Source organism: Phyllobates terribilis, unplaced genomic scaffold (assembly GCF_046119375.1).
Source record: "Phyllobates terribilis strain yellow unplaced genomic scaffold, ASM4611937v1 Scaffold_11__3_contigs__length_659146591, whole genome shotgun sequence".
In the NCBI taxonomy this organism is placed as follows: Eukaryota; Metazoa; Chordata; class Amphibia; order Anura; family Dendrobatidae; genus Phyllobates; species Phyllobates terribilis.
The window spans coordinates 165166010-165184752 of NW_027362771.1; the positions used below are offsets into that span (position 1 = coordinate 165166010).

General features: G+C 39.7%; 1 protein-coding gene across 2 annotated transcripts in view; it reads right to left on the reverse strand.

The window, feature by feature from the left end:
* The window catches only part of PTPRB (protein tyrosine phosphatase receptor type B), a 213155-nt gene that overhangs the window by 53524 nt on the left and 140888 nt on the right, over positions 1 to 18743 (reverse strand). For both annotated transcript variants that reach the window (XM_073651780.1, XM_073651781.1), the window contains 13 exons: positions 17397 to 17669; positions 17038 to 17307; positions 15593 to 15856; positions 14721 to 14984; positions 13351 to 13632; positions 12842 to 13120; positions 10896 to 11045; positions 10074 to 10317; positions 7351 to 7457; positions 3481 to 3586; positions 1029 to 1106; positions 930 to 947; positions 758 to 839 (listed from right to left, as the gene is read on the reverse strand). In XM_073651780.1, the coding sequence (XP_073507881.1) occupies positions 758 to 839; positions 930 to 947; positions 1029 to 1106; positions 3481 to 3586; positions 7351 to 7457; positions 10074 to 10317; positions 10896 to 11045; positions 12842 to 13120; positions 13351 to 13632; positions 14721 to 14984; positions 15593 to 15856; positions 17038 to 17307; positions 17397 to 17669 (2417 nt within the window). The remainder of the gene's footprint in view (positions 1 to 757; positions 840 to 929; positions 948 to 1028; positions 1107 to 3480; positions 3587 to 7350; positions 7458 to 10073; positions 10318 to 10895; positions 11046 to 12841; positions 13121 to 13350; positions 13633 to 14720; positions 14985 to 15592; positions 15857 to 17037; positions 17308 to 17396; positions 17670 to 18743) is intronic.

The following is an 18743-nucleotide window of genomic DNA, read 5'->3' on the forward strand; positions in this document are numbered from 1 at the left end:
TGTCCTTTAGCAAAAGAATCATCAATTGATTGTAACTGGAAGTTCTTGAAACTGTAACTTGACATATTACTCTATAAATACTTAACTGTGAAAAATAGGGTTAGAGAAAGTGCTCTTCTGTCACTAGTAATAATGTATTTTCCCACATTTTAACATCTGCGGCAGGAAAACTACACAGTGCTTTATTTGGTGTGAAATCCCAAGTGTGGGATATTGAAAAAATACAATATTATAATCAATGTCTTATTGATTAACTATAATTTTGCTTGGCATTTATCATTGAGTCTCTCTTTCTTCATGTGTTCAATATTTTTTCCCTGTGTCATTTCTCATTATTACACATAACTTAATTTATGGAAATCTATGGTTTGATTTCTTTGCCTGTGTGGATTAGATGGGTTGTTACCAATATGTGGTGAGAATTTCATGTCAATAGCACCTTTATATATATATTTATTTAGAAAATTGGTGACGTGTTCAATACTTATTTCACCCGCTGTATATTAAATTGTAAACATGGGCTCCGATTCACCAAGATTTTACACAAGAAAACAGACGTGAAACACTTCGAAAAATCTTACAATTTTTGAGTGTGACTATTAATGAATCAGACGGTTCTGACTCCACCACACCCCTCATGAAGACTGGCGAATACAAAGCCGGTCTTGATGAATTGGGGCCATAATGGCTACAGTTATATTATACTATCTGAAAAAACAATGTCATATAAAAAAATGCATATTTTTGGGCTCCGAACCTCATATTCTTGGGAGAGCAGGTAGTTTGAATCTGCTTGAAGTTTGCTGAAATGAACCTCAAACTGGTTGGCTTTGATTGGACTAAAATGTAAGCAAATAGGTAAAATTAGATATAATGTGCCAATCATATAGTAGGGTATTGAAGAGAGGTATTTGAGAATGTTTGCTTACCTGGAAGATCGCTTGTTCCTATAAAGAAACAACAATATGCGTAAATACTTGTTAAATGGAAAATTGTGGAAAGAGGAAAGTGTGGATAGTTTTTCTTACCCTTTATGAGTGATGTTAAGATGTAAAGATGAGGGCATTTCTCTATGAGATTGTGCTCGGATCTGACCCTGATCATAGCTGGAATAAAAAGAACGCATTGTACTTAGCCCACTCATGACACTGATTAGATCTGTGAGTGGTTTACAAAAGTGAATTGAATACATATTAAAAAGATACTATGAATCATGCTTTACATGCATAGTAGCTATTCAAATCTTTCCTGAACCACATTTAACACACGATGCCACAGAAACTCGTGAACCGCGGCACATGTGACTACCTGGACCATTCAGCAACTCGGCAAAGGCATTTCTCTGGTAAAACTAGTCTAGTAGTATCTCTCTACAGTATAATGTGATAGTACATGTTCCGTCCTGCTCTCTACCTGGACCAGGATGACCTTCTCCATGACCTTCTCTTATGGACATCATGTCAGTTCAGCTCCACGTAATTTGTTCTGGTACGTTGAGAGTACAGGAATCTGAAGAAATTCCTGTCCGCTAAATAGAAACTCATTTACATCTTCCAGTAGCTATTGCAGATTTTTATATATATACAATGCATTGTGAAAGTATTTGACCCCCTTGAACTTTTCTACCTTTTACCACATTTCTGGCTTCAAACATAAAGATATAAAATTCAATTTTTTTGGGGAAGAATCAACAACAAGTGGGACACAATCGTGAAGTGGAACGAAATTTATTGGATATTTTAAACTTTTTAAACAAATTAAAAACTGAAAAGTGGGGCGTGCAATATTATTCGGCCCCTTTACTTTCAGTGCAGCAAACTCACTCCAGAAGTTCAGTGAGGATCTCTGAATGATCCAATGTTGTCCTAAATGACTGGTAATGATAAATAGAATCCACCTGTGTGTAATCAAGTCTCCGTATAAATGCACCTGCTCTGTGATAGTCTCAGGGTTCTGATTCAAGTGCAGAGAGCATCATGAAGACAAAGGAACACACAAGGCAGGTCCGAGATACTGTTGTGGCAAAGTTTAAAGCCGGATTTGGATACAAAAAGATTTCCCAAGTTTTAAACATCTCAAGGAGCACTGTGCACGCGATCATATTGAAATGGAAGGAGTATCAGACCACTGAAAATCTACCAAGACCCAGCCGTCCCTCTAAACTTTCATCTCGAACAAGGAGAAGACTGATCAGAGATGCAGCCAAAAGGCCCATGATCACTCTGGATGAACTGCAGAGATCTACAGCTGAGGTGGGAGAGTCTGTCCATAGGACAACAATCAGTCGTACACTGCACAAATCTGGCCTTTATGGAAGAGTGGCAAGAAGAAAGCCATTTCTCAAAGATATCCATAAAAAGTCTCGTTTGAAGTTTGCCACAAGCCACCTGGGAGACACACCAAACATGTGGAATAAGGTGCTCTGGTCAGATGAAACCAAAATCGAACTTTTTGGCCACAATGCAAAACGATATGTTTGGCGTAAAAGCAATACAGCTCATCACCCTCAAAACACCATCACCACTGCCAAACATGGTGGTGGCAGCATCATGGTTTGGGCCTGCTTTTCTTCTGCAGGGACAGGGAAGATGGTCAAAATTGATGGGAAGATGGACGGAGCCAAATACAGGACCATTCTGGAAGAACACCTGTTGGAGTTTGCAAAGACCTGAGACTGGGACGGAGATTTATCTTCCAACAAGACAATGATCCCAAACATAAAGCAAAATCTACAATGGAATGGTTAAAAAAAAACGTATCCAGGTGTTAGAATGGCCAAGTCAAAGTCCAGACCTGAATCCAATCGAGAATCTGTGGAGAGAGCTGAAAACTGCTGTTCACAAACGCCCTCCATCCAACCTCAATGAGCTCAAGCTGTTTTGCAAGGAAGAATGGGCAAGAATTTCAGCCTCTCGATGTGCAGAACTGATAGAGACATACCCCAAGCGACTTGCAGCTGTAATCGCAGAAAAAGGTGGCGCTACAAAATATTAACTCAAGGGGGCCGAATAATATTGCTCGCCCCACTTTTCAGTTTTTAATTTGTTAAAAAAGTTTAAAATATCCAATACATTTCGTTCCACTTCACGATTGTGTCCCACTTGTTGTTGATTCTTCCCCAAAAAATTAGAATTTTATATCTTTATGTTTGAAGCCAGAAATGTGGCAAAAGGTAGAAAAGTTCAAGGGGGCCAAATACTTTCACAAGGCACTGTATATATATAAGGATTAGTTTTATTTGTATTGGCTATTCTATTTCTTCATTATACTTTTTTTTATTTTAGGTTGTCAGTTTAGGAGCTTCAGAACCAGTTACTAGTTCCGATGTTTTCACTCACAATGATCATCCAGTAACCAATTAATATGGTAATTCATACCCACTGTAATATTCCTTTCTTCTAAACCACAGGTTGAAAACACAAAATACTTGACTGTCAGTTTCTGAAGAAGATTTTGGTTATGTGATGCATGAATACTTACACTCTCCTGCATTTCTGGCGGCAAATCAGTAAAGCTGTGACTCCAATCAGGACAATGATGAGGAATAAGCCAGCACTGACACCTTCAATCACTCCTACTAACGGCTCTGCCAAGTCATAAGAGCAGCACAATGGTTATTAAACACAAACTAGCTTTATATTATATAATAGATTATATCATGAATTGTGTATTCTGATTTATTCCAAATCTTTAGAGTTTTATTTCACTGAATGAATGTACCTTTGTCTTGGTGATTGAATATAAATATAATATACCTATTTTTTTAATCTGTTACTTGCTTTTTATATTTTTTTTATCTGATTTATAAAATTTACAATGTCCTGCTGTTCATGTCACCCTGTTATACTTGCTTAAAATAATATTTGGTTATATTATTTATTATACATGTTCAATGTCTTTTACATATAAACAAAGGGTTCCATCATTTATTAGCACTGGACAAGCTACATAGAAATACCTTTCCTTCTGTAACGCACATCCATTCAGTACAGACAAAATATTAAACTTAAAGCCAGTCTATGTTTATTAAAATGTATGGGAGTAAAAGGGTTAAAAGGCTGTCATGGCCCTATAGTCTTTGGGTCTTTTAAGCTAAAATTCAAAGGCTCCTTTTAGATATTTACAAATACTTTAAAGTTATCAAGATTCTTAAATTGTAACTGATATTTAAATGTTTTTTTTTTTATATATATTGTAGCTGCTTAAACATACTGTTGATTGGTAGTGGTCTCAGGACCTGGACCCCCATCAATCTACATCCTATATAAGTGGCTACAATATAGTAAAAAATGTAAAAGTTAGTTATACTTTATTAGTATGTCCCATGGAAGGTCCCTATATATGGAGCGGGCTTATGAGCTGAGTCCACATTATACCTGGTATGGTAAATGCTGAAATCTGCCTGTAACGGCAGCGAGCAGAGATAGCGCTGCTCGCAGATCTTTAGCCATGTTGAAGGACCTATGGTTGCCATCTTGTACTTCTAATGAAGCTCAGCCTGTGGTTTCATAGGTAGAGATAAGCGAGCCTGAAGTGTAAAGTTTGGGGATCGTACTGGACACCTAATGTCCGGTGCTGAACTCCGAACACAGATTTATTCCAGAAGTCTGTTTTAGTGTTAGAAGAGAGAGAGCCCCCGAGCCCTTACTACAATAATTTTACAGCACGAAAGTTCGGGTCCCCATTGACTTCTATGGGGTTCAGGTTCGTGTTCAATTTTGGGAAGCGTTCTGGTACCCGAACCGAACTTTGGAATAAAGTTTGGAGAAAGTGACAAACCCAAACATCAACGGGCAGCTCATCCCTATTCGTAGTTTTGGCTAATTTTGACTATAGGTGATAAAAGACGAAAGCAAAATGGGCCACAGGGGGAAGGAGTTAAAAACATTTTGCACAATGCTTGCTAAAATATTTTTAATGGAAATTGGACATAAGACACAGTAATAAAATGGTTTGAGTAAAGTTACGAATCCTAAATTCAACAGGAGGAAAGAGGTTTTGCTATGGAAAAGAAGATTTTTATTCTACGAATACTTTGTGGATCTTCCCTCTGCTCCATGTCATAAATGTCTAGAGTGAGAATTGCCCCTGAAGCTTATGGGACTGCAGTGTAGCAGAAAAGAATGTGACATTTCTACAGCCTGTCAGATTTATTATTGGACTCCTCTGGTTTATGAGGAAATATTCAGATTAAAATATAATATCAGGTAACTACTGGCACTGCGATGCAGCTATTACTGTGAAGGGGTTCACAAATAAGTATGAATCTGTTACCGTGTGACCTGTATTACATTTGGTCAATTACAATTTTCCATCTCCTGATATATCAATACGTACTGTAGGCGTAATGGCACCTTTTCCTTTTCTTTTGATTCCCTCTGAGAGTATCCACCTTATGTGCCTAGTGCTGGTGGCCCAGTAATTATGATATGCCAAAGACACGTCTAGTACTCTCAGTATTCTTCAAGGGGTTCTCTTAGGCTACGTGCACATGTTGAGTATTTGGTCAGTATTTTATGTCAGTATTTGTAAGCCAAAATCAAGAGTCAGACAATCAGAGGAAAAGTATAATAGGAACACGTCACCACTTCTGTATTTATCACCCCTCCTGGTTTTAGCTTACAGATGCTGAGGGAAAAAACTCACCGAATATTGAACGTGTGAAAGTGCCCTCAAGATCTTCAATTTGCTGTGGGGAAGTGAGGGGGGAAAAGGATGTGCATTCTTGCCTCAATGACAGTTCGTATCAGCGATATCATTACACCGCTGACCCGAGCTGTGCGCTCTGTGAAGCTGCTAGTAGATGAAGCTTTGCATTTATAAAATTGGAGGACTCTAGTGTCAACTGAAGGCTTCACTCCAGCTTTTTTTTTTATTTCAGTTCTGGAGTGTTGCCATTAATCTAAGTTTCCTAACCCCCCCCAACTGCTGTCTTCTACTCTTCCCAAAGCCGCTCCAGTCCCTCACCACCATCTTGTTACCACAACTTCGGATTAGCCGGAAGTCAGAGGTAATGATCACAAGCTCTCAATGTAAGTCTATAAGAGCCTCGTTCTGTCTCTCAGACTTAGGCTAGGGTCAGACCACTCTACTTTCTCTCATCCTACAAAATAGTACATAAAAAAACAGGAACAGTGAATTTCAAATGCACTGCTGATTCCAAGATCCGAAGACAAGATAGTTAATTGAAAGTGGTTTATTGGTAATGCATTTCAAAGTCAGTAAGGACTCCTTCCTCAGGACAACCACATGACAACCCTTTTACATGTGGTAGTCCTGAGGAAGGAGTCCTTACTGACTTTGAAATGCATTGCCAATAAACCACTTTCAATTAACCATCTTGTCTTCGGATCTTGGAATCAGCAGTGCATTTGAAATCCACTGTTCCTGTTTTTTTATGTACAAATTGATTCCTGTGGATATTGCAGCAGCTGACAGCTACACTTTAGAGTGATTGTGTTACACGCAACTTCTAAAAGTGAGCATATCACCCCTTTCTTTCTCTCCCTTATACTCGGGTAAGGCCCTATTGCGCTTTGCACATTTTTTTCATCCTAGAAAATGGGCCTGATTATGCTAATCACACTCTGATCACACTCAAAGAGTTTCATCAGAGTGTGATCATAGTGTGATCCGATTCTCTCGGATGAGGAGAAAATGGAAAAAAATCTTCTCTCTTCTGTCAGTCCGTGAAAATGTCATCCAAGTGCAATCCGATTTATTCCACGGACTCAATGACTTGCATGATCGAGGAAGCAAATCATGCATGCAATTTGCACGGCCCCGTAGAATAATATTGGTCCGAGTGCAATCCAATATTTTGTCGGATTGCACTCAGACTGAAAATATGGTCGGCTGTTCAAGCCCTTATTGAGTAGTAACTTCCAGCTCGCCCATCTAACATTGGGGTGATCCGGCAGGTCACAAACAGGGAAGACGTCATGAGCGGTGCTGATAACATATGAAGATGACAACTGATAAGTATGATACTGGGTGCAGAGAACTTAGATTAACGGCACCACTTCAGCAGTAAAATAAAAAAAATTCTGGAGTGGTGCTTGATGCTGACAGCTTATAAATTCTATTGGAAAGAGTTTCTAAGCGCTGCACTCCTTGTCTAGAAGACCGGCCAGCTCTGTTAGATTACAAAGGTGATTGGTAAATTAACAACGAAAAGTAAACAATGAAATTAAAAGAACTTAGAACAGAAAGAATTTTTCAGAACAGGCAAAGTTGCTCATTTTTAAAAGAACTTTAGAAATGTAACAATTTATGATGATGGAAATAACCCTGTAATGATTGAACAATAAGAATGCAATGACAAAGACACTGGACACAACATTTCCTCACCTGCTTCTGTTGTGATTGGCAAGGAAAAAAAAGTGTCAGCAAACAACGGATCTGAGAATTCTTTTAGATCTTCAGAAAACAACTGTGTGAAAGCTCTAATGCTAATCCTAAAAGAAAAAGATCAAAGCATCAAGTTACAGGTATATAGGTTGAAAAAAAGACTCAGGTCCATCAATTCAACCTTTCTCCACTTTCTCCATCAATTATACATTCTTTGTCTCTGAATTATGTATAATAGGTGTATGATAACATAAATATATTGTATGCACAAAGAGTTGAAAATATTAATGTAAATTTCCCATGATGGCACCAACTATTAGGTCAGACAAGTTAAAATACAACAGTGTAGAGGTCCCGGGAGCTGTTCAAGATCATGATGCTTGGATTCAATGGTGCGTGATTTGTGAGCAGGACATGACCGTGTACGGCCAACCCGGGTTCCATTGTTCACATTCCCCCTCCCCTTTTCACCCATGCCAAATAAAACACTGCACCTGTAATTTTCTCTTGGGATAAATTTGGCCACAGCAGCCGTTTTATTAACAAACAACAATATTAACATATAAACATTATAGTAACAAGGGTAGGGTTTTTGGAGTTAAAAAATTGATCTGGCATAAACCAAACAGTACTTGAACCACCATGTTACCCTCAGCCGTACCACACCAGCTCAAGGGCACCAAAAGCTCCCAGGGTAAAACCTCGTCCAGAGCCACCAAAACCAAAATGCCAGATCACCCCACTTAATCAAGCCAATGCCTGTAACTTGATAATCTCCTTTTTTACCGACACTTCCGTGCCAACTCCAAGAACCCCAACCCCCCCCGCCAGCCACTGCGACAAAAACATCTTAACACATCACTAAATTTTTATATATATATATATATATATATATATATATATATATATATATAAAACCCCTCCTAATACACCCTATTAATTAGACCTTCCAGTTCTTCTTCCTACAAAACCCGCCCTTTTCCATTGCAATTTAAAAGAAAACTAACAAACAAAAGAAAAAAGGGGTGGGTGGGTGGGACTTTTCCAATGCTTTCTTCTCTGAACTGACCGTTTCTCACCCCACCCTTTCTGTTTTATCTACCCTCCCCCCTCAAATGTCCGCCCTTCAACCTATATCCAATCCCTATCCTTTTAAGTTCAAATTACACCCTCCTGTCCCCTCCCGGTCATGTGGGGCTTCCATCTAGGTTCCTTGCCTCCAGCCCCCTTCTTGATCAGGACAGGCTTCAGCACCTGAATACTATTAGGTTTTCCAAGCATTAATTTTCAAATTGTTTAGAAATTAAAACAAAACAGGATGTGTAGGATTTCACTACTGATGAATAAGATTTAATATCAAAACCTCTGTATGCTCTCAAAAGTACAATGTGGATCTGTAAGGTCTGAATAACGGCATTTTATCATCTTTTTTCTTGAAAAACAGTGACATATGCTGGAGAACAGACAGAGGATATCAGAAAAAATGGTGTAAATCTGAAGTTCCTGAGCACATGCAAAACAACTTCAGCAACTCCCACTTGTATTAATGTACAACTAAGTCAGCTGCCAACTACTTTGCTAAAAAACCAAATGTTCCTAGCACCAGATGAAAGTTGTTGAACTTTTGACAACTTTCACTGCTACTTTCTGCGCACAATTCTTTAAAAACCTGAGGTTTTTACCTGTTTTAGGCTACGTTCCCAGGATGAGCTTTTGGTGAGCTTTTGAAGCTGCAGAATTTCTGCACCTATTATTTAAATTAGGTTACTTGCATTTTTTCATTACGTTTTTCTGTGCGTTTTTGTCGAGTTTTTTGTCTTTGTTTGCTGTGTAATGCTTTAAATAAAGCTGCTTTGATTTTGATACTTCCTGATTTTTGTCTTTAACAAAACCCCATTAGTGATGGGCAGTCCATCTCTTTTTGGTGATCTGGCTCTTCTGGCTCCGCTCACCAAAAAAAGCCGGCTCTTTTGGATTCTAAATGGATCCCTATTAAATATGTGTTCACCACAGGTGAACACATACTTAAGATGATGTTGATGTGGTCGAAACCCCACCCACCCATGTCCGAAACTCCCCCTACTTGCAAATAGCCAATTAAATTGAGGAATGGGCGGTGTTTGCTTTGGGTGGGTGGAGTTATGACCACTAAACACCGCAATTTTACACCCAGTGAGAGCCATTCAGAGAATTTAGTGGCTCTCACTGGGTTGCCGGCTCCCATCGTTCACAACAGGGAGGCGGCTCTTCGTCTCAGATTGTTCGCAACCAAAACATCACTAATTGACATATTTAGGTGCAGATTACATGTGTTCTAGATGCATTTATACCATGGAAACACGCTAAAAACACATGTGCATCTAATGCAAGTCTATTGGGAAAACCCACACAGAAAACTCAGCGTACCCCAGGAGAAACTGACATGCTGCAGATGTGAAACATGCACCGCAGGTCAGTTTACACTGAGTAAATAAGAAGCACAGTGAATATGACATTTTTATCAATCCCATCCACTTTTCCTGGAGCTGCAAGACGCTACGTTACTATGCACAACATGAACAGGTTTAATAAATGAAGCTCATTTTGTATCCATTATTGTTTGACTGAAGAAGTGATGAGATGTACAAACTATTCTTATGGATTTCTGCACAATTTTAAGTATCTCTAAGAAGGTAAAATATACTTTTTCTTTCTTGGACACAATCAACTACATTGTGTCTAACCTGTATGACGTTCGTGGTTTCAAGGGGCCATCGCAGAATGTATTATGATCTAGATCACATTTTCCGCCCAAGTTTTCCATTTCACCGCCCAGCCGGATTTTGAACGTTTGTATATTGTAGTCAGGGGCTTCAGCACATCGGCTTGGAAAGTAGTCCGTCTGGTAGACTGTAATAGAGCTGTTCCCTTTGTAATCGGTATATGTTGGCAGGGGGTGCATGGGTTCAGGCTTCAGATTGTCATTGCCTATGACAGGTGGAACAATTATGAAGCAAAGCCACCAAAACATTCAAGTGTAATATTTTTCTACTAGCAAATCATTTGTAACGAGTATACTGATATAAAGATCATTCTAATTCAATGACACCTCAGTTTAGCACATAATCCATGTTTTCAGCACATAATCCCAGTTTATTGAAATTGTCTTAATCCTAAATAGATGCATCTTTCAGTATAATCCGTAAAGTAGTAAATGTCCGTACATTTTGCAGGGGCTGTGCCAGGTGCTTCTGCTCACTGCTACTCAGCCACCACATGAATAGGAATGACTTGTAGTACCAGGCACGGCCACTAGAAAATGTACAGAGCTGTGCCTGGTGAGCAATTAATGGGACATAGCATATTCCGGCATCCAGTAATTAATGTGAATGAATATTATATTAACAATGGACTAGAAACAACTATGATAAGTATGTCCAGATGTCCCTGGTCAGGTATCTACATCAAGATGTACTGGACTGAAGCTTAAGCGATGGATCTGGGCTTCCATTGAATAGTTTGCTGAAGGCATAATAGCCAAATATTTGGATTTAATATGGACTTACCATCTGCTTGTGACACAATCACAGTGAAGTATTTGACAGCTCCGTTGGTGTCGCTGAACCAGCTGCAATTAAAGCTGAAGTGGATTGATGATTTGCTAATGAAAGTATCTTTTCTATTCACTCTGACATGAAGAGGTGGCTGAGGAGGGCCTGGAAGAAATGCAATATTAACAATTAATGAACAAAGAATTAAAAAATGTGATGCAAATCTGTGCATAGTGCCCGGGATATTTCTCAATCATATGGTGCACAACTTTTAGGAGTGCAATATGGGGATGTTAGTGCCATGATACAGCATATAGGTATGAAAAAAGTCACCAACACTATGGCATGAAAAAGGCAATGAGGGCGCATGGTTTGGCAGCTATTTTGAGTCTTAATCTATGTGAATCATTAATATATTTTATAGCAATCATTTCACCTCTTATAAAAGATTAATGTTTTCTGCTACCAGATTAAATGTACCACAGGATATGTGTATGGCAACGTAAAACCCACACTATTTTACTAAAATGAGCCATATTATTCCTCATTCTCCTTATGGATGAGGAAGGCAATGATATATATACAGTATACATATATATATGAATATATATATATATATATATATCTTCAATGTATAAATATCCAGCCAGTTTAAACAAAGCTTGATATTGATGTGATATTTTTCTAATCCCCCTTAAATGAGGTTGATCAAAAACAACATTTATCTGGCTGTTTTAATGCCAGGACCCCCCACCGATCAAAAGAATGAGGGCCCGGTGTCCCCATTTGAATGGAACAGAGGTTACACATTTGCACTACCATTTTAATCACTTTCTAATTGGACTGAGTAGGAGTACCACTAGGGATCATACATTAATCATCTATCCTTTGGATTGTAAAATGGTGTTTTATGAGCCAACCCATTTAAAGGGGTTTTCTACTACAAGAATACTGATGACCTACACTTCAGACCTTAAAGCGAATCTGTGACCAGATTTTTGCTACCTCATCTGAAAGCAGCATGATGTAGGAAAAGAGACCCTGAATCCAAAGATGTATTACTTAGTTTACTGAGTGCAGCCATTGAAATACAATCAGAGTTCTTAGATGCAACATGTAGCAGAGCTGAGAAAGCTAACCCCACCCGAACCACAGCTTTTTGTGTACATTGTCTATTGACAGTGAGCAGCTTATCAAAGGAGGAGGTGTGGTCAGATGACTGCTCACCTGCCAGCTAGTCACAGCAATGATAATATCCTGGTGATAAAACCTTCACTGTAAGTAAACAACAGCACACAGTTTGATAAGTGACACATTGCTGTATTCTGTGCTTTAAACCCTACCCCATGCTGTCCTCAGATTATATAGCAAAAACCTGCTGACAGATTCCCTTTAAAATAATAATCAGTATCAGATTGGTGGTGATCCCACATCCGGCATCCCCTTCAATTAGCTGTTAACAGCTCTAGTAGTGGCCCGATGTGCGCCATGTACGAAGTGGAACACCTACGTCCCATCAGTTTGTTTAGAGGCCGCTTCTTGGTACTGCAGATCAGAGTACCCAAGTGCACCCCCTATATGACAATGTTACGGATTGGTGGTGTTCCACTCCGTATGTGGTTTATATCCAGCTAATCTGTTGGAGACCCGAGTGTTGGACCCTACCACTCTGATATTGATGACATCCATATTTTTGTAGTGAAAAACCTCTTTAAGAAAAATTCTCCATACATTTTTACAGACAAAGGATACATCAAATTTTGTCAACTTAATTTAGGGCCTCATATGGCCTTGTTAGAATTAAATCTGAATAAGTCACAGTCCTCTAAGTGGTATTTTATATTAGTGGTATGATATCAATAGTCTACATATTACACTACTGTTACTACTGTGTTCTGAGATGATTTTAGCAAATGAACAAATGTTATATTGTTGTGATTTTTTCTTCTACCAGTACTTACGATCTATCATGGTTATGGTGCTCTCCTCTATCACCTGGCTTATCATGTCAGCAGAATGCACTTTGATTGATACAACATATCTTTTATGTGGCTCAAGCTGCATGATGGTAAGTGCTGATTTGTGTTTCTCGATTCTTTTGGAGTACTCCACAACATCAGATCCGTTCTTTTTATATTCAATGGTATATCCATCAAAGTCAGAATCTGGAGGTGTCCACGAACAAGAAATGGCAGTAGAATTCTGAGGTCGACAATGAAGATGTTGTATCTTGTCAGGTTCTGTAAAGAAGAATTAAAGAGTTTTGATTGAGGTCTCTCTTGTGACCTAAATGCCTTTCACATTATCACATTCAACTAATAATGTATATAGACAGAGATAATGATATATAAATCGAGCAGTCTCAGTTTTGAGCTGTAAATCCTAAATTATTACCCAGAAAAGTAAAAAATACAATAACATAAGTTCAATAAGTTCCCAGAAAAAATGCTACTTTAATGAAACATCTTACTTGTTCTCACTGATCCTGTAATGGGAAAACTCAAAGTCTTCTTAACATTGCCACTGACACTCTTTATACTGAATTTATAGAGACGCCCAGGTCGAAGGCCAGTGATGATTCTTCCATTTGACTTGTCAATGCTGTAAGGATTAAACACCACAAGTGGGTCTGTAGGTGTCCACTGCAGCTCAAAATCATCATAGTCTGTCCAGTCTGGAGGGCCCAGCCAGGTTATGGACACAGAGGTATTCTTCACATCAGTAAATGACACTGAATTTGGGGGCTGTGGAGCTATAAAAGGCAACAGTTTAGTACTACAAAAAATGGTTGATTTATAGAAAACTTGTTTTAAGTCTAGTGCTGGATACGATCTATTCCCAGTCAGAGGTAGATCACATAACCCAAATTGTGGAATACAATTGATCAGTAATGTGGCTTGAGCCATTTTTGCTTGTCGGACTCCAATATAAGTGGCAGAGGTTGAGTATCATTCACCTGACTCCATTGTCCCCTTATAAATATATTGCAGTTCAACTGTTCTAAATTACGTGGGCAATGTTTTCTTATGGAAAACCCATCTCTTCAAGAAAACTTACAGCCTGCAATGACCCCGCTGCTTCCGCACCACCACCAGAGCTACTGCCTGACCAACACCAGAGCTGCTGTCTCACCACCACCAGAGCTACTGCCTCACCAACACCGGAGCTGCTGCCTCACCACCACCAGAGCTACTGCCTCACCAACACTGGAGCTGCTGCCTCACCAACACCGGAGCTGCTGCCTCACCAACACCAGAGCTGCTGCCTCACCAACACTGGAGCTGCTGCCTCACCAACACCGGAGCGGCTGCCTCACCAACACTGGAGCTGCTGCCTCACCAACACCGGAGCGGCTGCCTCACCAACACTGGAGCTGCTGCCTCACCAACACTGGAGCTGCTGCCTCACCAACACCGGAGCGGCTGCCTCACCAACACCGGAGCTGCTGCCTCACCAACATCAGTGCTGCTGCCTCACCAACACCAGTGCCGCTGCCTCACCAACACCGGAGCTGCCTTGTCACCACCACCGGAGATGCTGCCTCACCAACACCGGAGATGCTGTAACCCCCCCAACCTACTGTCTCCTTCCCCATCTTCTGGTAGAATGTCTCTTCCCGCTGTACCAGTCTATCATTGTTTATTTGTTACTGTAAGTGATATCTGTATTTTGTATGTAACCCCTTCTTATGTACAGCACCATGGAATCAATGGTGCTATATAAATAAATAATAATTATTGTTGCAGCTAGCAAGCAAATGTTAAGTGAGTCCAAAGTCATTATCTAGCCTTGATGCAAGCAAAGGTAAAAAGGAAAGCGATCTTTTAAAGAGCATAATACCTGTTCTGGCCTCTGCCGTGACTTTATTGACCAGGTCACCACTCTGTGTCACTATCACCAGCTTGTACAGGCGTCCAGGAATCAAATTTTGGAAATTATATTCTCTGAGGACATTGGCCTGCAACCGTTCTTTCTGTGTACCGTTCGGGTTATAGAGAATCAGTTCATACATATTCACATCTCCCAGAGCTGGGGTCCATGTAAACCACAAACTGTCAGATGTATTTCGGTTTGATGCTTTCAGATTACTCACTGGGGCTGGAACTGGAATTGAAAACCCCAACAGCAATAATGAAAATTCACATCCAACAAAATTGCTATTGCTCTACTCCCATTCCAGAAAGAAAGGGACAGGATCATTAGCATTGCGTGTATGTCAAGGCCCCATTAACTAAGTGTTTTATAAACTTCACTACTAAGCTGTTTATATTAGCAATATATAAGTTGTAATAGAAGAAAATGGAAAAAAGCACACTTCAAGTATCAGCATGAAGCTAAGAGGCTCATAAAGTTGAATTCTCACAATACAATTGTTACAATACAATACAATACAATTACATTGTTTTCATGCCAAGTAAGTTACAAACTCCGACCGACTCGTTGCTGGAAGACACAACTTTTCCATTTTCATTGTCACATCCAACCTATTATAATTCACATAGATTACTTGGTTTATGCTGCAAGCACTGAATGTATTTAGCCATAAGAATGAGGTTTTAAGTCAATTGACACAGCCTTCAACCTAATACATTGGATGTGAAATACTGGTCTTAGAAGTGATGTATTTGCTGCAATAGGTTTCCTATAATTACTATAATACAGGGCACCATAAAATGGTGTTGCATCAGCAGTATGATATATTTCATCATTACCTGTTCTCCCATGGACTGAGGACTCATTTGTCAGTGATCCACTGTGAGTTACGATGACTATTTTATAAAGACGACCTGGCAGCAACCCTTGAAATGAGCTTTGGGTGAGACTCTGTACACCGGGCTTCCGGTCATGCAGAGTGTTGTCTGGATTGTATAGGAAGATATCATAGGATTCCAGCTCTCCCTCCGCACTTGTCCATGTGAATGACAGACTGTCTGTGCTGTTCCCCATGATTTTGAGACCAGTCACTGCAGCAGGGACTAAAACATAAAAGATGTTAAATAGAATATAGAAATTATTTTGCTGCTTTTATTGTTTTAATTAAGCAGTTTATTTGCTCTTGCAACTTCAAAGTTTCCATTAGGGCAGGTGCACATGACCGTTTTCTATCCATCCGAAAAAAAGGGTCTGACTTTTCTGATCAGATTCTGATCAGAGTTTGATCACAGTTTCATTAAATCTCTTTTTCTCGGAAGTGGGAAGAAAAAAACGAATCTCCCCCTCTCCATTCTGTTAGTCTGTGAAAATCGAACCACACTCATATGTGATCCGAATGTGGCCCGAAGTTTGTCATTGGACCCGTAGACTTGCATTGCTGATTTTGATCCGACACTCAGATAAAAATCGGACGTCTCAGATTTTTTCCTCGGACTAAGTATTCAAAAAGTCAGACATGTGCACAGCCTCATAGAACATCATGGGTACGAGTGCTATCCGTGAAAACCATGGACAGCACTCGTCCGATATAATCCATAATGTGCATGAGCCCATAATGTTATCAATTAATCTTTGTATATGCTGATTATTCCAATTACTGCTATTACTTTTAAAGGGCAATCTGCCACAAGGTTTTTCTACCCTGAGAGAAGCATGATATAGAGGCGGAGACCCTGATTCCAGTGATGTGTCACTTACTGGGCTGCTTAGTGTAGTTTTGATAAAATTACAAACTTATCTGCTTCAGACCTACCGGCTCTCTGAATGCTGAGCTCTGTATAACCCCACCCACACCACTGATTGACAGCTTTCTGTCTTCTCTGTGCATAGGCAGAAAGCTGCCAATCAGTGGCGGAGGCGGGATTATACAGAGCTCATAGATATGGAGGACTACATAACTACATAGTAGCAGGTTTACTAGTCCTCTACAACAGTGATTTTATCAAAACTATAGCAAGTAGCCCAGTAAGTGACACGTGGCTGGAATCAGGGTCTCTGTCTCTCAGATTAGACAGCAAAAACCTAGTGACAGATTCCTATAAGGGGTTGTTCCTTAAACATCACATTAACTATCTATGGGATGGGCGATACATGCTTCATGTCTTTGAGTTCAAGCTTTGGGATCCCCACCAGTCACAAGATAGTCCTTTGTTTTAAGTCCTTTGAGCCATTTATAGGGCAACCCCTTTAAGTGCTTGACTTGCTTTCTTTCCATTTCTGATACCTGTTTGTCCTTCAGTCTGTGCAGCTTTGCTGAATAGACCACTGCTGACTGTCAACATCTGGATCTTGTATTTTTTTCCTGGGACTAGGTCTTCAAACTTGTGTAACTTTGCAGTTGCTAGCACAGACTTATTAGTTATTAGAGATCCTTGATTAGTAAGTAGAAGAAGGTCATATCTGTCCGCGATGCCTGCTGCACTTTGCCAGTTGACCACCAATAGATGACTGTTGTATTCGTTATCTGCCCACAACTTTTGAACCATTGAAGGCACTGGAAAACAATCAACCATATCAGTGTAAGGACCCTCGAACATTCCACACAATTATAACATTTATGACTCTTTAAAAGTAAAGTCATACTTGTTCGTCCATAGGATGTGATGTTTTTGCTTAAACTTCCACTGTTTGTCTGTACTACAATCTTGTACTGTTCCCCTGGAATCAGGTTGCTGAAGGTATGTTCATAATGTTCATAGATGTTCTTGGATAATGTCTGAGTTTCTATCTGGTAGTTCTGACGGAAGATTGTCACCATGTATGAATCTACATCTCCGCCACCAGATGTCCACTTCACAATGAGACTGTTAGTCATTCCATTCGGAGAAATGTAGACATTCTTAGCAGCGCTGGGAACTAAAGAACAGAGATGACAGCTCAGTTCAATAATTATATCTATTTACATGATTGACGATTTGTGTTTTCAGTTTTCTTTTTAATTATTCATTTGTATGATGTCTTTGTTCTCTTTGATCTCCTTTTATACATATTGCACCTGAAGAGGTTGAAACTGTTTCCTGTTACTTATATGTGGCAAACTGTTATTATTGTTACATGGACTCCAACGTTTGGCCCTCATGTTCACCACATACCATTTATACAATGTAGTGGAAAGAAGGTTTCCCTTATTCAGCGCTTCCAGAGGATAAGGATGGTTAAAGATGAATTATTTTTCTTAATATCAGATTTATTCTTACATTTTTCCAAGAACAAACAACGCGTTTCTGCCAGCAACGGCCTTCATCAGGTATAATATGCACTTGTAATGACTTCAAAGGAAGACAATCTTTATAGACTGGTTAGTAATCTGATATTGAGAAAAATAATTCACCTTTAACCATCCTTATCCTCCAGAAGCACTGAAAAAGGGAATCCTTCTTTCCACTACACTATCCAACATGCAAGCTTTATACCAGGGCTGACATAGTTCCCGCATTTGTGCTCCAGACCGGAGGATTGCAAAGAGCTGATCCATTATATACCAGTGATGGCGAACCTTTTAGAGACAGAGTGCCCAAACTGCAATCCAAAACCCACTTATTTATCGCCAAGTGCCAATACGTCAATTTAACCTAAATATTGAGGTTTTAGTTTAGGAAAAACAACTGATACAAAGAGCAGGTGAGCTCAGTATAGAGCAGCCATAGAAAGGAGCAGGGGTATGAGACTGCAGAAATAAAGAATGTGCTCACCACCATCTTAGTATATGCCCCCATCCTTGTATATATGCTGGCCTCCCACCATCCTTGTATATATGCTGCCCTCCCCCATCCTTGTATATATGCTGCCAGCCCCCCATCCTTGTATATATGCTGCCCTCCCCTCATCTTTGTATATATGCTGCCCTCCCCCCATCCTTGTGTGGCGCCCCTGAGGGTTCAGTCGCCACAGAGGTACTGCACCTCACCCAGAGGTGTGGCATCTCCTTCT